Source organism: Phyllostomus hastatus, unplaced genomic scaffold (assembly GCF_019186645.2).
Source record: "Phyllostomus hastatus isolate PE091 unplaced genomic scaffold, TTU_PhHast_1.1 phas_contig_399, whole genome shotgun sequence".
Lineage (NCBI taxonomy): Eukaryota > Metazoa > Chordata > Mammalia > Chiroptera > Phyllostomidae > Phyllostomus > Phyllostomus hastatus.
Window position 1 is genome coordinate 299,204 of NW_025333871.1, and position 26,032 is coordinate 325,235.

Consider the following 26,032-nt stretch of genomic DNA (forward strand, 5'->3'; position numbering starts at 1 on the left):
ATTCTAGCTGCAGGACTTTAAGGTGCCAGAGTGCATTGTTAGTGAAAAGTACACCCTGAAAAACTATTAATTCAAAGCATATCACAAATGAAAGTCAACTTCTCTGTGCCTCCAAAGCAACTATGTGCCTGGGACTCGCACATGACTCCACTCGCTAATAACTATGCTCTACCCTCCTCTGTGAGGCAGCTCACATTCCTTATCCCTGTGAAATAGGTAATCTTCTTTTACCTATAGGGTAGGTAATGTCCCCAAACCCTTGGAGAGGATAATACCATCATGTTTATTCATAGCTGCTTCATTCCACAGTGGATTTGGCTTGCTGTATTGCTTTATTAGCACGGTGGGTAATTGTACTCTATCCATGAAGTGAGTAATTCTATTCTGTCAAAGATCTACTCAAATACTAAAGCTGGGGGAAAACCTCTCTTCACTGCTTGTGGCCCTGGCCTGAGCCTGGCAGAGTCTGGAAACAGCTGCAAGTGTACAAAGCAAGCCCTCTCATGTGACCAACCTGGAAAGACAGAGGCCTCAGCACATGACACAGACTGGCACCACAGCCCACACTTGTGACCCAAACCCAGGCTGAATTGGACAAACGTGTGGGAAAGATTTTGAAGGAGCCCTGCTGGCCCAGCACAACTGCCCTCCATCCCCTGTGGCACATGGCATGCCTGCTGTGGCAGGGAGTCACTTGGAGGCTCTCTGGCTTCCATCCAGAGTCAGAATATTTACCAAGGGCCTCAGTGTGTCGGGGATTGCTCACGGTAAGCCCAGGCCCTGAAACTGCTTTGCTTGAAGATATGTAGGCAAATATACCCTGATCCGATTTGTTTGCTTAGTGTCAGTTTTATTGTATCTCAAGCAAGAAGAGAGATGCAGGGAAAGTTAGACAAGAGGAGGCTAGAGGTAGGGTCCTCACCCTCAGGCTGGTATTCTGGAGCAAGTAGCTTTTGAAAAGCCTATAGGAAGGTCTTATGTGGACATGAAAAGTGGTTAAAGGGGCAGACCATTATTTTTAGTATAAAATGATGAACATATTGCTTATAAAATTTTGATTAACAAACATACATACAAGGGGGGACCCCAAAAACTGCAATTTATTTATAAAAAATTGTGTATTTATTCTTACATGTTTAAACTTCAGGCACCTTCAAAGTACTCTCCATTTGATACAATACACCTATCAAGACATTTTTCCACTGCTCAAAACAGTTTTTGAACTCGTTGATTTTGATGCTTTTTAATGCTTCTGCCATTTGTTTGTTTCACCTCTTCCGCATTGGCAAAACATTTCCCTTTGAGATCTTGTTTCATCTGGAAAAACAAAAAAAAAAGTCCCTTGGGGTGAGATCGGGTGAATAGGGAGGGTGGGGCACCATGGTCATGCCATCTTAGGTCAAAAACTGCTGAATACTCAGTGTGGTGTGGGCCAGTGTGCTGATAAATCACTCATCATGAAATAGATAAACCCATTGACAGGGTCTTCAGAAAAATTCCCTGAAGCCAAACACAGCCTCTGACAACAACACCAATTGGTACACTGATACAGATGGATTCCTAGAACATTTACCTCATGGGGTGAAGCATGTACTACAAGGGGCCAGCCCTCCAGAAGATAATTCCTGTTTTTGGGGGGTCCTCCCTTGTATTTGATGCTTCCTTGGGCAATGAAAAAATGATGGGATTTGCAGTATTTAGCTCTAAATTTTATTTTGTAGCTGTGTTACTTTGAATGGCTCACCTAAGCTTGCCTCATCTCTAAAATGGCAACTACAAAGATTTGCTCCACATACAAGACTAAGGTAAGAATTAAGTGATGTAACATAGGTACAAACACTTCATGCCTGGAAAGTGGTATTCAAATGTTAATGTAGTTACCTTATTATTATACCTATCTAGCTAGATGGAGGGGCAGAGCTAGGGAAAATCGAGATTAAACATCAATAAAAAATAGTACTTTAGATGGGGAGTAAAAATAGAAGAATATCAAAAGGCATTTGTAAAAGAGGAAAGAGTTTGAGCAAAGGCCAGAGGAGAGAAAAGCCAGGAGTATTAGGGGTGGCCCACATTTCTAACTGCTTGGAGGGGAGTGGGGAGTGGAGTTAGAGTAAATGCTAGTAAAAGAAAAGGCTGGAAGTAAGCTAGATCAGAATGTGGAAGGCTTTGAGTGCCAGGAGGTTTGGATGGGTTAGAATTTGTTGAAATTTCTGAATGACAGACTCTCATTCAAGCTCTTGGAAGGTCTCTAAGGCAGTAACATCAGGGAGAATACACATGCATTTTGACTTCTAGACCTTATCACTGTATGTGATTAGAGGGATTCAATACTGTAAAAGGGGCTGTGGCATCTATGTCCTCAAGAGCAGCTTTCAGGGCCAAGGCCTCTCCCTCCTGGAAGTAATGCATTACTTTAGAGGCTGCTTTCTCTTTGTCTGGAGCTTGTAAATGATCTGGTTTCCATCATTCCAGGCATAGAGCTGCTTATCTCTGGCATTGTAATGGATCATGGAGTGACTTCTTGGCCGCCTGGGAAAGAACAAGTTGGGCAGATCTTCCTCTCTGATAGTGCCTCGTGGGTCATAGACACAGGTGATACGATGCAGGCCATGGCCACCAGAACTATAGACCACGTAAAGAACCCCACACAAGAGGAACGCAGCTTCGGCATCCTGGCTTCCACATGGAGTGTCCCATGAGTGTTCCACTCCCAGTGTGCCAGGCTCAATTTTGGTGAGAACCAAATGGCCATGGATGCCTGGCCCTGAGTGGATGGCCCAGAGCCCGTGCTCATCCACAGCCAAGTCAATGTAAGTTGATGGGGAGTGCTGGTAGACCAGTGCTCGGCCTGCTCCTCCCGGGAGCAGCATTCGGTCTTCCACAGTCCTCTTCTGCAGATTGTATTTGATTATCTCATTGGGAGTTCCTTGGTTATGAAAAAATAGGAAGCCTTGGTAGATCACTTGGCCTGTTCCCTGCCAGGAATGTGTTAAGATGAGCTTCCGGGGGCCTGGCTTGGTGCTATCCTCCATGAGCGCCCGCATGTTTGCAAATTCCCAAACAGTGTTGTTTCTGGATCCAATTAAGAGATAAACCTTGGGAGAGTTGCTGACAGCATCCTTCATCCAAGAGCCATGTGTGTCCACAGTCTTCTTCACTATTTTCAGAGACTTTATGCCTGTTAACATGTTGTCACAGCCTGGCCAAACAGGAGAAAAGGGAGGTTACTTTACAAACATGAGGTGTCTGCTTTTCTCACAGATGGCTTTCTACCGCCTTTAATGTCTAGAATGAAGTTATCACATATAGATCAATGACAATTTATGGTATGATTCAAAAATCAAAGAATTAAATCACCAAACAGATCTCTGCTAAGTGAGTGGCTGCACACGTAGAAGAGTCAGCCTGTTACTCATTAGGACAGCTATCTGCTGTCAGAGGCCCTGTTCAGGCAGGGGTGTCCAACCGTTTGGTGTCTCTGGGCCACACTAGAAGAAGAGTTGTCTTAGGCCACATATTAAATACATTGTGACACATAATCACACACACACAAAATCTCATAATGTTGTAAGTAAATTTATGATTTTGTGTTGGGCTGCATTCATAGCCATCCTGGGCTGCATGTGGCCCCTGGGCCAGGGGTTGGACACACCTTCCTGGAGCACTTTGAGGTTGACACAGGTGTAACTTAGGTGTGAAGCTGCCTATTTCAACTCCACTTGCCAAGATTTTATTGTGTATCTAAATCTCTGTGTTCTTAGTGTGTAATGCTCCCAGAACAGTGCTAAATATTGAGGGTAAAAAACTATATTTCTGACACTGCCATGAAAAAAAAGTCATGCCTCAGTTAGGATAAGAGACATTTGAAACAAAACCAAATCACCCCAAATAAGCCCAGCCTGGATCACAGATCTATTCAATCCCTTATTCAAACCCTCAATCACAGATCCATGAGAATAAATGATTATTGTTTTAAGTCACTCAATTTGGGGGTTATTTTTTCCACAGTATTTTTGAAGCAACAGATCTCTTTTCTACTCTATGCAAAATCTCTCTGTCTCTCTCTGTGTCCCTCTCTGTCTGTCTCTCTCTCTCTGTGTATATACACGCACATACAGGATGGGGCAAAAGCAGGTTTACGATTGTGAGTACATGAGACACAAACATTTATTCTTATATTATTATTTATTAATTGTTGCATTATTTTCCATACAAACAACTTTTTCATACATATGTATTTTCCATATAATACAAAAGTAGGTTTTCCATATAAACCTACTTTTGCCCCACCATATATTATATAAAATCAACCCTATACCTTCGGGAGATCATCTTCTAGTGAAGGATTCTGGCCCTTAAACTACTATAGCATCATAAGAGCTCTATTCATCCATTTGTTTATTTATTCATGAATGTATTCATGCATTTAGTCAGTAGACATTGGATACCTACAAAGGCAAGATACTGACCCAGGTGTTATGAGCTGGGGGTGCAATGGGCTGAGGTACAATGATAAATTAGGATTGCTTCTTGCTTACTATTACTAACTAGAATATAAAGCTTAATGTGAAATTTCTTGCACAAGAAGAACAGAGAACAGAGATGTCATTTGAGGCAGAGGTTAACCTTCATTTGAATTGGCCCTTGAAGGATGACATTCTGAGATAGTGGGAAGAACATTCCTGACAGTTAAAAAAAAACATATCTGGGAAAGTCCTCCAAGATTAGTATTAATAGGTAACATCAAATTTAAACCAATACCAACTAAGTACTTGATACTGCCTCAAATTAGATGCATAAATCAAAGCAGTACAGTAGATTGAAACCAGCTCTGTGCCTGGAATCTCAAGGGTGGGGCTAAGGAAGATGGATTTTATTCTACTGGCACATAGGGAGCTACTGCAGATTTTGAGCAAGAGTGAGCAATGGTCAAGGCTGTTCAACAGGATTAATTAAGTTGGCAGTCATGTATGCTGGGTACACGAGAGAGGCAAAAATCAGGGAAACCAATTAGAAGAATATTTCAAAAGTTCAAACAGGATGATTAGGGCATAAACTACATTGAGGAAGATGAAATGAAAAGAGAGGTTCATATTTTTCTAGCTCCTCCTTGCCACTTCCACTGTCCAGACTATTATCCTTCCACTTTGATGCAAAAAACCTTCTGTCTTTGTATCTCATGCTATCAACTCCTTCTAGTCTAAATCATTGAGTATTTTCCAGGACACTCCCCCATATGTGTGAAGAGCCTCTGAGCACCTCAACTTCTTCGACTCCACGGCACCTTACTTTCAAACCGCTTCAGTAACCTTCTCCCGTGGTCATACTCTGGATCCCCCCACCCCCAGAGCTGCTCCATATTATCCATCTAAAGCTCTAACATCCTACCTTCTGCCACAATAACATCTAATCCTTTCATTTCTCACTCCTTTGCTCTCACCTCCTCTGCTCTTCCATTTCCTCATGCCGCCCCATCCCTTGACCTCTACTCTCTCCCAGGCCATCAGCCCTCTCTTGGCGTCACTTCCTTTCCTATGCATCCTAGACCTCTGTAACAGCTCTCTGAGCAGCCCTATCACCTGCCAATCCCTAGTTATTCCACCATATTCACTCTACAAAATTCAGTTCAGACATCTGCCTTTGCTCTGAAGAGCTGTGTGTTGGTGGAGAAAACCTTACAATGGTGCATATTGGTACCACTACACATTAGGGGTCTCCAACCTCAGCTGAGCCCTAAACACAATACTGCTTTTCATGGTTAGCCCTCGCCTCCCCATCTTCCACATAGCAGCTATCTTTTCTTAATTGTATTTTTTTCCATTACCATTTATCCCCTTTATACCCTCTCCCACTTCCGCTGACCTTCCTCCCCACTATAATCACCATATAACAGCTATCTTATTGATAAATCCCCCCCATGACCATCCCATCATTCCTTTCAAAACAACAGATTAACGCTTTGAAAAATAAACACCATTAGACATGAACTCCCTTCACTTCCTTTCCCTCACAAACTTTTCTCTAGTTGTTCCTACCCTTGTTACCCTCCCACATGTCTTAGAAGAGGCCATGTCATTCCTCCTGTCCAAGACTAATATATTCACTGTGCTCTGGCCTTGCCCTTTCCTAGTTTTTCCTAGACCTCCTTGATGAATTAGCACCTTCCTGTTATCTTGACTTTTTCCTTCACTACGAGTACTTTAGCTTATAAACATTTTGCCTGCATTAAAAACCATTCTCCCTCAACAGGCACCCTCTTCTGGTTAACTTCACTAGATTATCTTACAGAACAGTCTGTACTCTCTGTACCTACTTTCTCACCTCCCATTCTTTCATGTCACCATAACTTCACAGAAACTACCCTTCATAATGTTCCCAGGCACTTCCCAGCTGAAAAATCAGACCTTTTATGTCTATATCCTATTTGACCTTTCTGAAGCATGACATCATGATCAGTTCCTCCTTTCTGAAGATTTCTTTCTCCTTGAGCTTTGTGTCACCACTGTCTCTGTGTGCCTACTTGTCTTTTCTCTGTCTGCTCCTGGCAGAGACAATGTCTGTATGTGTTCATCAAATGCCACTTCATTTTCCTCATCCCTAGTTACACATTTGCAGCTTCCTTGTTTTTAGGCCACACCCACTGACTGGCGTTCTGTCCCGCAAGATGTGGACAGAAGTGGTGTAAGCCATTTCCACCTGGCCCTAAACATGTTATTTTCCAGATGACCTTAGAGTCTTAGAATTTTGGGTCAAGATGAGTTCTACTGATCATTTCAGGAAAAGTGGGTCATCAGTTCTAATTAAGGACTTGATGTTGGGACTGCTCTGTTAGACAGTCTATTGTGAGGTGAGTAATGTCATGGAGACAGGGAGTCCTGGTCTTTCTAAAGAGCATGAAGAACCCTGTGGTCTCCCTGAAATCCTGATGAGGTCTGTACTGTGGACAGAAGAGGATGGTCTGAACAAGAGCATGGAACTCTATGGGATTCCCTCACTGACTGGAGGGTGAGGTGGTAGCATGATAGACGTGTATAACCATCTCTTAAGAAAAATGGGCTCTCCTGAAGTCCTTCCACAGGTTTTGGTATAAAAAGCTGTATGTGTCAGTGGGTTGTCATTTTCTGCTTAATAAATGCTTGGGTTCTATAGGCCAACTGGAGGTTGTCTAGAGCTAGAGGACAAAAAACAGGTGAAGGGAGAGAAACTGGACACAAGGAAGAAAGGTGCACAGAGAAGTCCCACAGTACAGGTTGTGAGGTAAGTAAGAATTTTAAGCAAACTATTTGTTACTGTCAGATGTTTGGGTAAAAATTCTACCATACTTCCTTAATCAAGACATCATCCTCCATTATCATACTTTCTCTTTCCTTAAGCCTCCATCATTCCCTTCTTGCTCTCATGAAGTTCTTGCCTCTTATTTCACTGCAAAAATAGGAGCAATCTGAGAACTACATCTCTTACCTAAGTTACTGCAATAGACTCCCACATGGTGACCACACCTCCATTCTTGACCCCCATTGTCCATTTCCAGCCAAAGGGAGTTTCGTAAAACTGTAAGTCACATCATGTCACATGTCTGCTCAAAACTCACAAGTGACTTCCCATCTCACGGAGAGTAATGCTCAAGGTTTTGCCTTCGGGGGCATATGTGAGCTATTCCCCTCACTGCCTCTCTGATCTTGTCTCCTACAACTCTCCTGCCTTGTTCATTTTGTTCAGCCACACTGGCCTCCTTACTGTTCCTCAAATTGTGTCAAGCTCTCTCCTGCCTCAGAAATTAGACACTTTTTGTTCCCTCTGCTTGCAACTTAGCTATCTTCCCCAAGACATCTACATGACTTCCTCTCTTGCTTCCTTTACAGCTGTTCTCAAATGTTCCCTGATCATTAAAGCTTTTTCTGACAACCTGATAAAAAAAAGGCAACCTTTTCTCTAGCTCTCCATACATAGCCCCTTTGCCCTAGTTAATTTTTCTCAAGAGTGCTTCTTATCTTCTATCTGACCTATTATAAATTAATGTTTACATTTATTGCTTGACTGCCATCAATAGAGTGTAAACTCCATAGGGACAGGAGCTTTGTCTTACTGCCCATTCATCACTGCATGTCTTGCCCCTTGGATAGCAACTAACACATTGGCCACTATTTACTGAAGGAAGGGATGAACAAATAAATGAATGAATGAATTTACCAACCACCAAATCTACCAATTGCACCTAAACCCATAGTTTCTGTCTTCCCTCCTACTCGGTACATTTTCAGTGGATCTAATCCCCTCTCTACTACTCAAGGATTTAGCACCTAAAATTATCTCCCTACTCCTGTGACAATAGTCCCCCCTCCCTATTAGATCATTCCCCTCAGTAAACAGAACTTTTAGTGTGGCTCCATTTCTCTGTTCCACTTTCTAATAAAACCCCTTAAAAGAGGATTTCCTTCACTTTACCTCCAATTATCTTCTCAGCTACTCTAAACTTCAGTTCATCAGTGATCGAAGTTCCCTGCCCATCCCACTGAATCAGTTCTTGTCAAGGTTGTCAGTTGACAAGCTTCACATTGACAAGTCCAAGGGTCAATTCTCAGTCTCCAACCTACTCAAATTCTCAGCAAAATTTCATTACTTGACCACCATCTCCCACTTGAAACTCCTTCTTTTCTTGACTTCAGAGCACCCCTCCTTTTGTTTGTCCTCCCATCTTTCTGGATTTCTTTCTTGGCATCCATGGCTGGTTCTTCCTCATCTTCTACCTTTAAGTACTCTGTCCTCATACCTATTCTTTATCTGCCATCACTTCCCAAGTCACCTTGTTTTATCTCATGGCTCTGAATTCCATATGAATTCTAAATAACAATGAATTCCAAATTTGTATCTGGAATAATATCCTATTTTGATGTCTACTTAGTCTCAGACTCATTTATTCAACTGCCTATTCAATGTCCCTACTTGGATATCTTTCCATTTACCCTGTCTAAAGCAGAACCCCTGCTTTTATGCCACAAATTTCCTTTATCCTATTCTTCCCATTTCTGGCAAGAACCATCAAGCAAGTTTCTTTTCTAGAAGTCATGGTTCATTTCTTTTCCTCCATTTCCCCACCACCAGCAAGTTCTGCTAGTAAAGCTTATCTTTAAGATATGATGTTAAATATTAATTAAAATGCTCAAATGCATCTCTCTCCCCATCTTCCCACCTCCTCTTCCTTTGTATTCCTTGAATCTTCTTTTCCTAGATCATGAAAATAGTCTCTAACTCCTCTTCCTGATTTTACTCTTGTTTAACAACAGTATCTTCTCCACAAAACAGTAGGAGTGATTTGCTTAAAAGTATGAATTATGTGACTGACTTACTAAATCCTCTCTCCTATCACTTTTACAAGAACATTCTAACCCTTGACCCTGTCCTAAAGCAGCGGTCTCCAAACTTCTTGGCACCAGGGACCAGTTTTCCCACTGGCGGGGGTGGGGCGGGGGGCAGAGACAGGAGGCAGAGCTCAGGCTGGAGGTGGGAGGCTCACACAAGCTTCCTTCATGGCTCGGTTCCTAACAGGTCACTGATTGGGACTGGTCTGTGGCCTGGGGATTGGGGAACACTGTCTTAAAGGACCTATATGATGTGGCTGCTGCCTTTTTCTGGGACTTCATCATCTACTCATCTCCCCCTTGCTCAGTGCTTTGGGACTGCATTGGCTTTCTTGCTATTCTGGGAGAATGTCAAATTTGTTTCTGCTTCAGGGCTCTTGCACTTACAATTCTTTCTGCCCAGAATGATGTTTTTCTTGATCTTTCCACAGTCTGTTCCTACTCATCTTTCAAGTCACGGTTTCAATATCATCTCTTTAAGAAGCTTCCGGAGACTACTGCATCTAAATTTAAAATGATGTTCTATAGCCTATAGCATCTTTTCCTATTTTCTTGAGATCAGTTATCACATTCTGTAATTATGTTATCTGTTTTATTTATTAGCTTACTGCCCTTTTCCCCACTACACTGCAAGCTCCACAAAAGCAGGGCCTTTGTCTTAGTGTTTACTATAGTACCCTACTGCCCAACTCAGCGCTTAATGGGTTCAATAACTATCTGTTGAATTAATGAGGAAAATCGCTTCATTCAAATAGATGTTTTTCTAGGATCTTTTCTAGTGCTGCATATCCGGAACTGTGATCATAAGTCCTGTCTTAAGTAAATACTATTTGTAAAGTACTTTAAAGCTTTTAAGGTACTTTCAAATCCATTATTTCATTTAAAAATCTGACACAAGGTTCTCATCAAAGGAACCTCTGGTAGGAGTAGAGACAAGGAGCAACCTTAGCTGGGAAAGCCAAGTCCCAGGAAGGTCAGTCCTTTCAGTGGCCATGTTGTCAATGTGTGCTTCCAGATGACCAGAGAACTTGCCCGGCCCCCAGTGTGGCCAGAGCCTGACTTTGGAACAGAGACGTAGGAGTCTCTCAGCCATCAGTTGCTACTATGCCCTCCAGCTGATATATTTGCCAGCTTTAGGGGTTGCTTCCCTGTGACCTCTGGGTCATCTTGGTCCCAGCCGGCCTGCATTAGAGGAAGCCAACCCCCAGAGGAAGGCAGGGAAGCCTGGGCTAGCTGGGAACCTATGCATTCCATGAGGAGCCAACAGGGGATCCTCAGCCACACTGAGCTCAGGGGGCTGCAGGCTATGGCGTGGAGGAGGAGTGGGCTTCCATTGACTAGGGCCCCTCCCTGCCAGACCCCAGTTTTTCAGTTTTACAAGCTCATGTTGTTTTATGTAAATGGTCTGTTCCTCCCATATTCTCTGGTGACCACAGAGTGTGAATGAATGAGGGTTTAACCCTGCATCACAGATACCTTTAATGGGGAGGAAGAGGAATATTAGAGAAGTTTAGAAACTGCCCCCTATTGAAAAGCAAGCACAAAGGCTTGAGAAGTTAATAAATATCTATAAATACATACAATGTGCCTGGTACTGTGATAGGTACTTTATTTAGAATAATGTATCCAATTCTTCCAATAAGCCCAAGTAGTAGATATTTTAATCTCTTTTTCCCAAGTGAAAAAAAATTAAAACTTGGATAAGTTACTTGGATAAGTTTCTTGGATAAGCCACAGAGCTATGGGCCCTTGGGCTCAATCTGAGCCAGGAGGCAGGGCCAGCCAGGACATCTCCAGCCAGCCCCAGGGACATGGTAGAAGGGTGTGTGTGTGTGTGTGTGTGTGTGTGTGTGTGTGGTGGGAAGGAGTGGAGAGTAGGTGAGTCTGGGTGTGCCAGGGGAGGGGTGGGTGAGGGCAGTAGCCTCCCTGGGACCTATTCACAGGGCAATGATACCTGCCTGGTCAAGGAAGCACCCAGCCTGCCCATCCTTCTGGGAGGAAAGTCTTCAGGCTTGCAGCACAGCTGAGAGGGATTATGTCTAAGAGCAAGGCATGTTCAATGTCTCACCCATAAGAAAATGTTCATTTAAAATGCAGAAGTACAAGTTGGCAGTTACAAACTAGTCATAGGGACGTAACATACAGCATAGGGAATACAATAATGTAACAACTATGTATGGCACTAGGTGGGTACTGGACTTATCAAGGGGATCACCTCATAAGGCTTAGGAATGTCTAACCACTATGCTGTACACCTAAAACTAATATAATTTTGGATGTTAACTGTAATTGAGAAATTAAAAAAAAAATACATCAGAAACTAGCACAGAAATCTGTTCTCCTTCTATGCCTCCATGCTAATGCAGAGTCCCTGGAGAAACAGTAAAACAAAGAGAGTGTTGATGGATGGATTAGATCAGGGAAAGAGTTCTGGGGAAAAAAAGAACTGTTTTCCCCATGTGCTTGCTCCCTCTGTTCTCCTATCCCGTCCTTGGTAGATGGAGCCTATGACACAGAGTCAGAGCCCTAAGGGGTCTGAACTCGGTCTCTGGTTCTCTCTGTGTCTCCCTGAAAGTCCCTTGTCAATCAGCCTTAACTGAGCTTTTCCAGCAGTAAAAGGAGGGGTTTAGGCTGGATGCTATCTATAGTTTTTTTCAGGGCATATAGTATATGATTTTTATACATTCCTCTTTGTGGAATTTGGGGAGAATATACTTCCAGTGTTTGAGTGAAAGGGTAGGTTGAGACTCTGCTGTGCTGCCCTTGAGAAGAGATAATTAGCTGCAGGAAAAGGAAGGATAGGAAATAAATGTAAAACCTTTGAGTCCAGCCAAGATGCAAATTATTTAACAGAGACAATGACATGTAAGGTTCTACCTGCAAACCAAAGAATGAAACGCTGTCCTTTCTCCCTCAGGCAGAATTGCAGACGAGCAATTAGGATAGAATTTGGCCCAAGCCCTCACAGTGAATTCATATACAAAGATCACTTATTTGAATTAAAAAAAAATACTTTCCCCCTTATTTAATGACAACACTCTCCAGACCTGGTGAGACTTGTCCTTCCACAGGGAAGTGACTCAGTAGGAGTTGTTTTAGGACATTGGTCTGGATATTGGTAGAGAATGGACTGGGGGCAGTGGTGGGGGAGGGGTCACAGAAGGACAGGTGGAGCATCTGTAAGTATAATCCGGATGAGAGGTATCTAAATAACAATGACATAGGACAAGGAGTATAGATTCAAGAAACAGAAAAAGAGAAGTCAGGTCTTAATAATGATTAGATCCGAGGGAACAGGGTAATAAACCAAACTCAAGGACAGGGTAACAGATTGTGTGACATAGTGACAGGGAAAGGAGGACTTGTTTGCTTGGGAAGAAGAGGGCTGCACTTATTAAAAAGGAGAGAATTGCTATAAAACCATAAACATTTTGACTGCTTCCTGAAAATCTGTTATCAAACTTGACTTTTTCAAGCACCTGAATTGTATTCCTGTTAATAAACATTTGTTAATGCCCATCAAATGACAGGTGTGATGTTAGAAACTGGGATGAGGAAGATGACAGCTTTCGGGTGAGTAGTCAATTACACTGCTTCAAGCAGTTACAGTGACATTGTCAACGGGAACTTACTTGTTCTAGAAATTAGGGCCATTTCATGCTTTTCCCCCACAGAATAAGTTCCAGATACCTCAGCATGGCACTCAAGGTCCTTCATCTGCCTTCTTTTGTCACTTCCCCACCACACTAGACAAGTCACTAGTCACCAAACTTGCCGTGGCCTCTCAGAAGTTTTGGACTTTGCCCGGACTTGCCCTCAGCTCACCTTTGCCACCTTGGACTACATCTACTTGTCCTTGAAACCAAACTCTCAGACCCCCGCAGGGCAGTTGGTTGCGCCTCCTGTGTCCAAGGCATTCTGTGCAGCCCTTTCTCTTCCAGGGCGTCCATCATGCCGACTTGGAATTGCTTATTCACTTTGTCTCCTTGCAAGCACTTCAGACAGAGAATGTGTCTTATTTGTGTTTTTATTCACAGTGCCTGGGACACAATACATACTTCTTTCCTATTCAGTCTTACCACCCAAACTCTGGAATTAATTCAATTCAGACAGCACAGCATTAGTCAGTGTCTAAATCTGCCACCCCAGCTCCTGTGATGCCAATTTAGGAATAAAATTTATTTGAATAGCAAGAGGTGTGTGTGGACATAAGCAGGTCTTATTGCATGATCTGAGTGCCTGGGTGATAGGAAATGGGTCTCAGTGCGCCACAGGGGGCGGCTTTGCAGGGCTGTGAACCCAGGGCTTAAACAAGGCCTGGAATACAATAAACACCCTAGGTGTTGGTGAGTTATAAGAACTCTTTGGTAAATCCACATTAGAGGCTTTTCTAGGTGCCCAGCACTAAATTCAAAGTATTCCATGGCACCCAGTACAGAGCCCTGACAGCTTCTCTTTATTGGTGATTAGCATAGATTATGAGGAAGAAAAGTTGCTTGCATGGCTGCGTGTTGCTCGACAGCCCTGAGTTGAGAACCCATGGGGGAGCACGGAAACTGAAAGCGGTGCCATCTGAGTCCTGCCTGCTTCCGCCCTGGGGCCCCAGAGCTGGAGCCCACACAGCCGACCTCCTTCGCATGCCTCCTCTGGAAGAGGCCTGCTCTTCATAACTCCTTACCTTAACTGATTTTCCTCCAGAGTGTTTACTGTCCCCTACCTGACAGGTTACACGTTTGTCTTTAACACCTTTACTGTTTGACTCCCCTCAAAAGAAAGTAAACCCCAGGAGTGCAGGGCTTTGGCTAACTTGTTATACTCACTGCTGTATGTCTTGTACTAGGAACGCCATCTGCCACATGTTGCAATTTCTATATTTTAAGGATGAATAAGGTAAATATTAACAGATATAACTTCAATTCAAAGAAACTCTTTATGGTTCTGATAACTTCTAAAATGTAAAGGGTCCCGAGACTGAAAGTTGGAGGATACTGTCCAAGAGCATCCAGGCTGGTGCACGCTGATGGGAAGTGACGCATGGGAAGGGGCCGTGCTCTGGGGAATGTCTGATCACACGGCTCCAGTTCATACCAAATACCTGACAGTTGCAACATTTAAGCATTCCAAGATTATAATTATGAACTTCTTGCTTTTATTTATTTTCCATTTGAAAACTGAGCTTTTTTTTTTTTTTTTGCATAGTGTTTTTTCCTCCTGTAATAAAAAACTAAACTAAAAAGGATAGAAATGTCCTCAATTTCTAGTTATGGTACTGACATTCTCCCATTTGCCTTATTAGAAAACAAGGTCATTTTGACATTCACCATGGATTCTTCCTGTGAGATCAATCTGATTTCATTCTGTTCTTGCCGTCCTTTCTCAAAGTCTAGGGCCTGCTCTCCTGAACCTGAACTTTACAGCAGTCTTCTCACTTGGTTCTTTGATCTCATCTCAAAACCATCAATCACACCAATGCCCAATTCACTGCTCTCATGGAGAAATTTGTAAACTTAAAAACTCATCTTGATTTCTGCCTGTTTGCAGAGTGTCAAGACCAAAAGCCTTGTAAATGCTACGAGAGGTTCCAGGGGAAGGGTGGGCTCTGGAGCCAAACATGGAACTTGCTTTGGGCAAAAAAATTGGTAAAAGTGACCACATCTTGGTGTGCCTGTGCCCCCTCTCTGAAATGCCGGTCTCCACCATGAGAACAAGCCCAGGCTCACCTTCTCAAATATTAGAGATCACGTGGAGCTCCAAGCCATCCCTGCTGAAGCCATCCTCAACCAGCCATCCCTAGGCAATGTGCCAGTAGGAAACACAGACGAGAGTGGCCAAGCCTGGCCCAGACCAACAGGGCTGTCCAGCTGCCCTGTAGACTCCTGAGAAATAACAAGTGATTTTTGTTTTGACTGCTCACTTTCAGAGTGTTTTGTTATGCAGCATCGTTGTGGCAACAGATAACTGACTTGGGGGATGGTGAAGGGATAGTGAGCAGAGATGAAGGCTGAGATGAATCTAGTGTGTCTCAGGGGTGATGGATGCTCTGGATGCAGCAGGGGAGTGGGAGGAACATAAACTGCATGAAACATTCTGAGCCGCAGTTTCTTCATCTGAAAAGAAGTCATAATGGTCTCTATACAGCAGGGTTGTCATGGGCTTGGAAAAAATAACAGATAAAAAGTACTTAATGCAATCTCTGGAAAATATGAATAGTTTCTTCCATTATCTAATAAACTACTCCTCAAGGTCAAAAAATACTGATTTCTACTCCGTTCCACGCACTACAGTAGACTTGGGGAGCACAGCATGAATAATGCAGGCATGCACGGGATATATTTCATGTTTTCAGAATAGCAGATCAGACCCAGCATAGAGCACAGATGGAGAAAGAAAGCAATGGTAAAAGACAAAGACAAAATGTTCAAAGTTGCCGTATTCAGGTTGGCTTGCTATCTACTTTTACAATGAAAGTAAATACAATAAATATAGTATATACAATATTCAGTTTTTATTTAATCAGTAGGTATTACTTTCATAGAGAATAACATGACAAATTGTTTAAAGAAAGCTAAGTCAGGTTGTAAGGGCTTTCTTTATGTTATTTTATGGGGTTTGCTTTAGTTTGTAGGTTGTGGTTGCCATCAAAGTTGATAAGGCAATGATGAAGTAACTCTAGCAAGATAATACTGATGGCAGTATAGGAGGAAGCCAGCTCTGGACCAGCAAGAGACTAGAAGCCAGAAGATCAGTTAGGAGGCTCTTACAGTCATCAAGAGCAGGGATGATGAGAGGGTGGTACAGATGGAAAGGATACATTTAAAAGGTATTCAGAAGGAAGAATCTACTTGATATGGTACCTGGTCAGATAAGGGCAAAAGAGATGCCCCTGAGATTTCTAGCACAAGAAAGTGTGTGCAACTCTTCTGCTAACAAAGAACACCAGAGGAAAGCAAAGGAGTGTTGTTTAACAATAAACGAAGAAAAGTCAAGAGTTAAAAATAAGGAAGGTGGGGGAAGAAAATTGACCCTTCTAGGCCAGGTTTTAAAGGAATAATTTAAACCAAGCTATTTGGGAGTAGGACTCATCATCAAATAGCAACCAAGAGGATTGACATGGTATTCCTAATACAGAGAGATCTGATCAGATCACTGGGGAGGAGCAGGGAGGGGCTGTAGGAGGAGGTTGCCCAAGGCAATGATAAATGGTCTAGGATGGGATTGGCTGAGAAGCTGAATACCTCTACAGCCCATGGAATTATGGGCCAGAAGATTTAAGATAAGAAGAGGGCAGAGACTGTTTCTCAGTCTCGATTCCTCAAGAATGCCTGCTTGATCATGCTACAGCTTCTTGTGTTTTCCAAAGGATGATAATTTGGATAGGTTTGGGATAGGAGAAGAAACTCCAGGTGCAGCCTAGGATTGGGCTGGCCTGGGAGAGGGTGGCAGGGTTATTCTTCTTTGGGTACCCTAGAGGGGATGAGGTCTGAGGCAGAAGCCTGCCATTCTTCCAAAATTGTGTAGCTTTTGCATCTTATGTTGTTTTAGTCTGTAAACTAACCCTATAGAAATAATATAATTCAAAACCAACAGGGGGAATGATGGGAGAACTCAGGTGTTAAAGAGTTTAGCCTTAATGGATAGGCTTAAGTGACTAATACATGTGGGAAGTCGTTACTCCAAAATTGTGTAGCTTTTGAATAAAGACTCCTTTCCTTTATTGCCAAAGCTTTTCTTCCTGAATTTTGCCTAGAGGGTGGTGGCGAGCAGCAGGACCCCATTTGCTGTTCAGTAATATTCATGTGTGTCCCTCAATAAAATCAGAAGCAGCTGAGCCTTGTGGGTGCAGACATCTAGTCTCAGAACAGAGGGCTCCCATCTTGAGTGCTTCTGCAGCAGGCCTGGAGATGACCTCTCTAGCCCTTATGTGCACACTCAACCTCCCCTACCACAGTCTGTTCTGTACACTGTGACCAGAATGACCCTCCAAAAACCTCCTTCTGAGTCCTGACACCCCCATGCTTACCACTATCAAACAGAACAGATGATGGGAGAGGTGTACTGTGGGAGCCAGCCTGCCTTAGTTTAAATCCCAGTTCTGGCACCAGTTAGCTCTGAGACCTTGGGCAATAATTGCTTATCATCTCAGTGCTTTGACTTCCTTCCCCATAAGTGGGGATAATTATAAAATCTATCTCACAGAGCTTTCGTGAGAATTAGATGATATAAGCCAATATAAAAAATGCTTAAAGAGTACCTGCTATACAGTATGCATTTAATAAATGCTAGCTACTATTATTTACATCATTTTCATTTCCCACAGCTTGAAAGTGTGACCTGACTTAGCACAAAGGACCTGAGCTCTTGTCTGGTTCTTTCATCTCTGCTCCAAGACTTCCCCCTTCATCTGAGATCTACTCAACCCTAAGTCCAGTTAGGATTTCGTGCTTCCATTTACTGTTCCATTTGCTTAAAGTGCCCTTTTTTCTCCATTTGATTGGTTCTTTTTATTATTAAAACTGAGCTTGAGGGTTACTTTCTACCTTCCACAGTTTCCCCCATCTCCACAGCAACTCTGACCTTGCTTAATTACTTAATGCCTGCCCCTTGGGCTTCTGTGCCACCTCTATCAGAACAGTCACACTCCAGCTGTTGCCCTATTTGCTGAGGTGGCTACCTCACCTGGCAGTGAGCTCTTTGAGGACAAGGTGCTGTATTGCACTATTCAATGTTCCATCTCTAATACCAGGCACAATGCCAACATATATCTGTACTTCAGTTAGATATTTGTTGAATGAATGAATAAATGAGTGAGTCATAGAGAGAATAAATAGATGTTCACTGAATCTGGAGCCAAAGCCATCGGCTTGGGAACCTTCTGTTAGTATCTGTAGTGTTGGGAATGGAGGTATCCTCACAGACCACAGGCCTTCCAGATGGATGGACAGAAGTGCTGTGTACACGGGCCTTTCTGGACGCAGCACAGTGGCCTATTGTACTCTCCAGGAGGCAGCACAGGATAAGCTGCACACATACATCCAGTGCTGCTGGCCCCACAGAGGCAGCAATTTCTGGGTGAAGAGCCTGTGTGTGTGAGAGCACTCTCACACTCCTCTGCTCACACTCATGTATATACTCTCAATCTCCTCCTTTGTGGTCAGTATATCTGTTGCAAATTAGAGTTACACATCTTAATGTTTCTTTCCATTCATTGCAGACTAACTGGCCCTGGGACTTGGCTCACAGATATGTTTTATTTGGCTTCCAGTGGGTTTTTTGTTTGCTTACTTGTTTTTATTTTGATTTTATTTTGTTTTTAACGGCTTTGAATATGAGGCACACACATTTATACTACCTGAATGGATCCCAGAGGTATTGAAATTTACAGCAAAAGACTTTCTTCTTTCAAACAAAAGATATGATCTAACAAAAGATATGAATTATTTAATTCAGCAGGGAGAGGGTTACTTGAGGTAACTTGTACCCACCCTTGTAATAAAAGGAGTTGGACTAAAACAGGAAATAATATAAAATCTTTTATAATGCCTTGTTTTGACTGCCTGGAGAATTTTCCTTTACAAGCTATTTACAAGAGGTTAATACTCTTATCCACACAAGAATGCAGGCAAGTGGAATTGGCTGAAGACTTTTGATTGGGTATCTGAGGCAACGTGCTTTGCCATAAACTGCCAACTGCAATGCAAAATATGTTTGTACTAATAAGAGTTAAATAATCAAAGACTTGGAATGATTTCCAAATGTAAGTTAGATTGTATTCAATTAACTTTCACTCACTGCATTCTAAAGTGTGTGTTTTTGGTTTTGTCTGGCCACGTGTGCACATACACATGTACAAGAATGTGTGGCAGAGGAAGAGAAGGAGGAAGGGAGAGGGGGAGAAAGAGAAATAGAGCGTTTGTTAAGGTTAAGATTCTCAAAATTTTATATAACCCCTAAACATCCTGGGATGTACTCAGGTAGCACTCATGAGAATATCTTCGGGGATCTTTTCTAAATAAAGGTTGAAGACCAGGAACTGCTCTATGGGGAATGGCTTCATTACAGAGCAACTCGATCTTATTAATTATCCCCAGTATCTGGTCCTTCAGTGTTGCCCAAGAAACATTTCCAGAATAAATAAGAACCATTTAGACTGATGTTAGGATTTTCTTGAAATCTCCTGAGATACAAGATTGAATTTTTCCAAGGAAGTTGTATTGTCCTGTCCCTACAGATTTTCTGAAAAAAAGCCAAGAATGTATCTGTGAACAAAACCTTATGATGTGACCTCTGGTGATTTTTCCCCAGCCCATAATCCCAAGGTGTCTTCAGACTTCAGTCTCAGAAACTTTAGTGTAAATTCCATAGCTGGCTCAGTCCCTGCAGTCCAAGATTAGAAGACAGGAAGAGCAAAGACTTATAGGAAGAAGGTGGGTCTGATTTTATTTATTTATTTATTAGAGAGAGGAGAATGAGGGAGAAAGGAAGGGAGGGAAATATCTGATGTGCTATAGATACATGGGTCGGTTGTTTCCCACATGCCCCCAATGCCTGCAACCTGAGCATGTGCCCTGACCAGCAATGGAACCTGTTTGCAGGCCAGACCTCAATACAATGAGCCACACCAGCCAGGATGGTAGGCAAAACTCTATTAAGACAATTCCCAAGATTCCCACCATCTAGTGGGCATGCCCTACATCAGGGGTGTCAAACTCATTTTCACTGGGGGCCACATCAGCCTTGTGGTTGCCTTCAAAGGGCCGAATGTAATTTCAACTCCTTAATAGTTAAGGAGTAGTTACATTTATACAGTCCTAAAATTATTTCAGCCCTTTGAAGGCAACCACAACGCTGATGTGGCCCCCCCATGAAAATGGATCTGACATCCCTGCCCTACATAATCCCCTCCCCTTCAGTGAGGGCAGGACCTGGCAATATGATAGGATTATAGTATAAGATAAAGCTGAAGGGATTTTGCAGACACGATTAAGTTGCCAAATCAGTTGATTTTGAGTTCATCAAAAGGAAGATTATTATGGGTGGGACTGCCTTACATCAGATAAAAACTCTTAAAAGAGGGACTGGGTACTTCCTGAAGACAGGCCCTCTCCTCCTGGCCTTAAAGCAGCAACTAACCATGTTGTAAGCTGCCCACAGAAAGGGCAGCCTCCAGAAGCTGAGGGCCCCAGTCCTACCACCAAGAGAAAGTTATGGTAATTCTGCCAATAACCTCTGTGAGCCTAGAAAAAAGCCCTGAGCCCCCTGTGAGAACATAGCCTAGCCAGCACCTTGATTGTTCCCTCCTGCGACCTTGAACAAAGGCTCTGAGCTGTATCTGGACTCCTGACCCCAGAAACTCTGAGAGAATAAATGTGTATTGCTTTAAGCTGCTAAATCGGTGGCAATTTGTTATACGGCATTTGAAAACCAAGATAGACATAGTTACTAACAGAAATGGAAAAAAAAAAAGTGAAGGGTGGGCACAGTATATAAAATACAAAGCAGTGTAAGGTAGGGGAATAAACTGGCATTGCAAAGTCTATGTTTGGGCAGAGAACCTCTGAAAATAATAGGCTAAGGAACACTAATCACACAGTTGTGATTGTTTATACGTTTTCCTTTCCCTAAACTGGGCTCTTTTGTAGACAATTTTTACAGCTTCCTCCATGGGAGGCCCTGAGCCAGACCCTGGGAATACGGAAGTAGGGATGTGATAGTCTCATGGTCTGGTTGAGCAGTCAACTACACATGGACACATATTGTTGAAAGTACTAGCACTCCCTTGGAGGACTGAGTGAGGTGCTGCAGGAGTTCTACGGGCCAAACTGCCCGGAGTCTTGTGCCTCCACCCCTCCCCACCACCACCAAGGCTTCCCGGAGAATCCACAGCATTTCTGAGTCATAAAGGATGGGTAGAAAACAATATTTGTATTTTCAGTTGCAACTGCATTGGATAAATTACAGGAACCTAAGAAGCTGGACATGATCTTGGGCCACTTTGTGAGAGGTCTTCTCTATATAAGACTAGTGCAGATTCAAATGGATTTTTTTATTGTTGGTGATAATGGATGGTGAATGATAAAACATAATTGTACTTAGAGGAGAAGTGTGATCCATTTTGTGTGGTGGGAAGCCCTGCGTGACAGCAGTTGGATTGTAGGAGGCAAGACCAGAGTAAAGAAGCAGTAAGAGAGCTAGTTCAGGACATAGTGTGTTCAATTCTCTTCTCCATCCCCACTGTGTATATAGACAGGGCCCATCCAATAGTGGGGGAAAACGTGGCTGTTAATCATAAACTGAGTCACCAAATGAGCGCCCCAGAGGCAACAGGCATGAAAGGAGCAATCTCTGGAAAGCTGAAAGAGAAGTTTTCACTCACCATGGAACCAGGAGAGGGAATATTTCAGCCTCCAGTGTCTGAGGGATGAGGTAGAGGATGAGAGTTGAATAAGCAGCAAGTCCAGACTCAGGGCCCTTGCTGAGCTTAAGGTGTAGTGGCAAGGGGCAACTTCAAGGCCTGAGGGGCTCAGGGTGTTTAGGGACCAGGAGCAGCTCAGGGATCCAATTCAGTACAACTGTTCAGGGTTGGAGTCCCACCTGATCCCTGGCACAAAAGTTCAGGCACATTCTAGTTCAGGCCACATTAGTACCCAATCTTACCCATCTGCATTTTGGACAGCCTCTGTTCATGCTCTGCTGGCTCATCCTTACCCTTTCCCCCCTTCCCTCATCCCATGCTTAGCCCCAGTTTTTCCCTCTCAGAGGATAGTTCATCTGAAGGCAGTGTCAGGGCCAAAAAGGATTACTCACTTGACCACCTTGATCAACTCTTTCCTATTATAGATAAGACATCCTCCTCTCTGTCTTCTGACTCCGAGATAACATGTTATCTTTTCTTTCAAAGCCTAATAGCCCCTCTGTCTGTGCTGAGAACCCTTCCATCCATTCATTCATTTGTTCTCTTAGTTGTTCACTAACCAAGAGTTGTTGAACATAAACACTACTGTAGGCACTGGCACCCAACACTGATATGAAATGCTGGATGTAGGCTCTCATTGAGCTGATGTTCTGGATGCAGAGGCAGAAAATAAGCAGTGAGCAAATAAACGATCTAGAAGATTAGTAAGTGCTCTCCCCCAAGATAGTAGAGTAATAAGAGCTCCAAAACTCCTCTTGGGTCTCCTGTCTCAACATCCTGGATGCATCCTTCTCACTCTCTTTTCACTTTTAATTATCAGTCACTGAGCCATGTGGATTCCAACTTTCAGTGACTTTCAAACCCATCTGTTCTCCATCTCACTGACACTTAATGCAGGCACCATCAATCACTGTTGCCCAAATTACTGCAGCGTTCCCCTGACAGGTCTCCTCTCTCTAGCCTTGCCTTCTTCCTTCATGTCATGTCACTGCTTAAAATTGCTCAGCGGTTTCTGTAGGTCCTCAAGTCAAATTCAACCCCCTTAGCATGCAAGGTCTTTCATTATCTGGATTCTACTGAACTCTTCGATCTTACTTCCGCATTCACCTGCCCTGTACAGGGCCACTTGGCCATTTCTGCAGATCTATGTGGGAAAGTGGACAGTCCCTCATACCTGTGACATGTGCCCTCTGCACATTCTTCTCTGATTTCTTTGTTCAAAACTCACATCACAAGTCCCCTCATTTAGGAAGAACCATGGAGGTCTTGCGCAGGTCACACTGAGAAGGTGTGTGACACCCTTAGCACAATGATGGCATTCAGCTTCCATCTTCCTTCCCTAATGGGGTTTCTCACACTTGGAGCACACACACTTGGCCTATAAATAAAGTTTTCCCATTTGCAATAAAACCATCTCATAATATAGGCTCTTGGGGGAACTGTGCCCCTCATGGTTTTAACAAAATGGACTCATGTGTAGGACATTTTCTTTTTTTTTTAATGTTCTTGTTGCTTGCTACTTGTTATTTTAATTTGAGCACCTAAACATTATTCTTAATGGCCTGGGAGTCATTCTGATGGACCACGAGATAGGAGGCAAATCCCCTAGATATCACCATCCCAACAGCACACGCAATAATCATTCACTGCAGACCCCGACCCTGAGGGATGCCCAGCACATTGGCAGCCTCTCCCTACTCCCAGAGCTCTAGGAGAATCCACCAACCTGTCCCTCTCCCTGGAAGGATCTAGAACCACATGCCTCCATCAAACCAAGGTCTATCAGGAGATGCCCTACCTGGGCTGACCTCTGACACTGTAGCCCTGACCTTCCATGGGGCCCTTAGGAATGCTATGTGAAAGAAAAAGCTGCTTTCTAAGAATGGGTTTTCCTTTGGACACCTGCTCCCTGCTAAGGCTGCCCCACCCCCAGCACAGCACACAAGGGTGCACATGCAGCTATTACTCTCACACTCAGTCAGCACCCCCCACAACGTCTGCACCTCTGAGTGACAGTCCCTAGGACAGTGTAAAAGACACAGGTCTCTTACTTGCATTCAGCAGAGTCTGGATCTTTTTCTCTTCTTCAGCTTCTTGGACTAGCTTTTCTGCCAGCATCTTGTCCTCTGATTCTACACACAAGTCAGCTTCTCGCAGGTACTCCAGGTAGTCAATCTCCCGTTGGGCACGTTCGACCCTCAGTGCCAGGTTGTCCACTGCACTCTTATATTCACTCGTGTGGGTCTGACATTGCCCCAGCATAACGGATATGTTTTTCGAGAACTCGCGGAAGTCTTGAATGTATGCCCTCGTTGCTTGGGTACATTTTTGCAGTCCTTGCTTCAGTCAGAAAATAAATTCCCAAATTACTACTAGTTATTGAAGTTACCCAAGTAACATAAATAGCTATCATTCATAGAAAAAAGATTTTTAAAATACAAATAATCAGAAAGGGGGAAATAATAATCACCCCCTTATTTTCTTAATTCAAAGTACTTTTGACACTTTAAGGAATCAATTTTTAATTTTTTTGTGCATTTAGTCATAGATCTATAAATGTATATCTTAAAATGTTGGGCAAGTGGGTGCTACATGTAGTGGTTGAGTATAATTCCAGCACTTTCAAGAGGTGAGAGTGGGGAGGAGGTATCTGAGGAGAAAGCAAGTGAAGAAGCAGCATGAGGCCAGTGGCCTGGGGACATTCCATCCACAGCCGCCTCCAGACTCCAGCCTGTTGTCCTGACAACATTGGGAAATGTGCTGGGCTTGCTCTGTGGAATTATTTAATCCTGACTGTAACTAGATGAGCAAATAATTTGGACTTTAAGATTTTTCAGAAAAACATTGAAAATAAATATTGGAGATAAGAGTGTCTTTGAAAGAAGATAATTTATCATTTAACTTGTACAAAAGCAGGGCAATTAAGTATGAAATAGTCAATGTCAAGACCAGGGCTGTGTCAAAGGCTAGGTAGGTCAGAGTGTTACATTTGTCCATGGGAGCCTCGTCATGCTGCAAAAATGTTGGGTTTAGCAAAGTTTAATGACGTGGTGGCTGCAACATATGGAGAAGAGGGCCCAGATACTTTCTCTCTGCCTAACATTGCTGAAATCTGCTCATTTCTAAATCTGAACCTAGTTTGGCAAAGGAATCTATGACAGCTTCTTGGCACAACAGTGTTATGACTTGTTACCATGACCTAATGGTTTATCATGAAAAGACAAGAGGAAAAGCTAAAATTAGCTATTATCCTGATATTGTGAAAATGAAGAAAAAAATGACCCCCAACTTCAATTTTCATATTTTAAAAGTAGAGCTATTGAATAATAACATTTTGGACAGTTCCCAGTGTGCCAGGCCATGTTCTAACAGAACAATTTATTAAATCTTCAGAATAGCTTTATGAGGTACATTCCATTATCATCCCCATTTTACAGAGAAAACCGCACAGAGGGAGGCCCTGCTCCAGGTCGGGGAGTGGTGCAGTCCGGACTCTGGTGCTGTAAACCACTGGAGTATAAAAAGTTTCAAGTGTAACTTTAGCAATGTATTTATCATTTACTATCTGGGAAAACAAACCCAAGTAGATAGGGAAGCGTGGGTAAGATAAGGCGATTTCCGGGAGGCATGTTCCCATATCAGGTGCACAGATGCCACCTACCTCCATGACTCGAAAGCGCTGGTAGATGTAGTGCACCATGCCTGGGTCCTGAGCGCGCTGTGGCGGGGGCAGAAAGGCTGAGAGGAGCAGAACCAGGAAAGCGGAAGCTCGCCGAAGGGCCAGCATTGTCCTGCAAACCACCCACAGGTGGACTCTCCTATGCTGTGCCTCTCCAAGAAGAGTCAAGGGTCCAGGTGGTGGTTTCCCGGTTTCAAGCCGCTGCTGTGAAAATCCTCTAAAAACAGCCGGAAAGCAAAGTTTGCTTGTTATTCCACCAGATGTGTGACCTCACTTTGAAAGCTGGTGATCAAGTCCAGCTGTTGGCAAGCCAGTCCCTGGAGGCCCTGCAGGCTGACCTGGGGTAGAGAGCTTCCTGGGTCCAGCATCTGTTGACATCACCCTTGACACACACAGACCCTCCCTAGCCTAGTGGCTGCACCCTGCTTCTAGGCCTAGGTGAATGTGCATCGGGGTGAGTGCAGGAAGGGCTTCTCCCCTCTCCCAAACTTTTTCCTTTTGCTTTCCTTCCCATGGGGATTCTACAGTCCAATCCCAGCCCAGACCTAACACACACCACTCCCAACTTCTCAGAGATGGAAC

General features: G+C 43.4%; 1 protein-coding gene across 1 annotated transcript; it reads right to left on the reverse strand.

The window, feature by feature from the left end:
* Positions 1-1,257: 1,257 nt before the first annotated feature.
* Positions 1,258-26,032, reverse strand: OLFML1 (olfactomedin like 1). The gene is made up of 4 exons (XM_045842480.1): positions 25,433-26,032; positions 23,823-24,111; positions 2,413-3,199; positions 1,258-1,317 (listed from the first exon to the last, which is right to left on the reverse strand). Exons 1-4 carry the CDS (start codon positions 25,556-25,558, stop codon positions 1,314-1,316), a joined length of 1,206 nt encoding a protein of 401 aa, XP_045698436.1. The 5' UTR covers positions 25,559-26,032; the 3' UTR covers positions 1,258-1,313.

What these genes read in the sequence shown, in the direction of transcription:
- OLFML1 (XM_045842480.1), bottom strand. Translation starts at nt 25,558, where the DNA reads ATGCTGGCCCTTCGGCGAGCTTCCGCTTTCCTGGTTCTGCTCCTCTCA. An exon ending in AGCGCTTTCGAGTCATGGAG is followed by an intron (nt 24,112 to 25,432) that starts GTAGGTGGCATC and finishes TTCTGACTGAAG; the next exon opens with CAAGGACTGCAAAAATGTAC. An exon ending in CCAGACTCTGCTGAATGCAA is followed by an intron (nt 3,200 to 23,822) that starts GTAAGAGACCTG and finishes CTGTTTGGCCAG; the next exon opens with GCTGTGACAACATGTTAACA.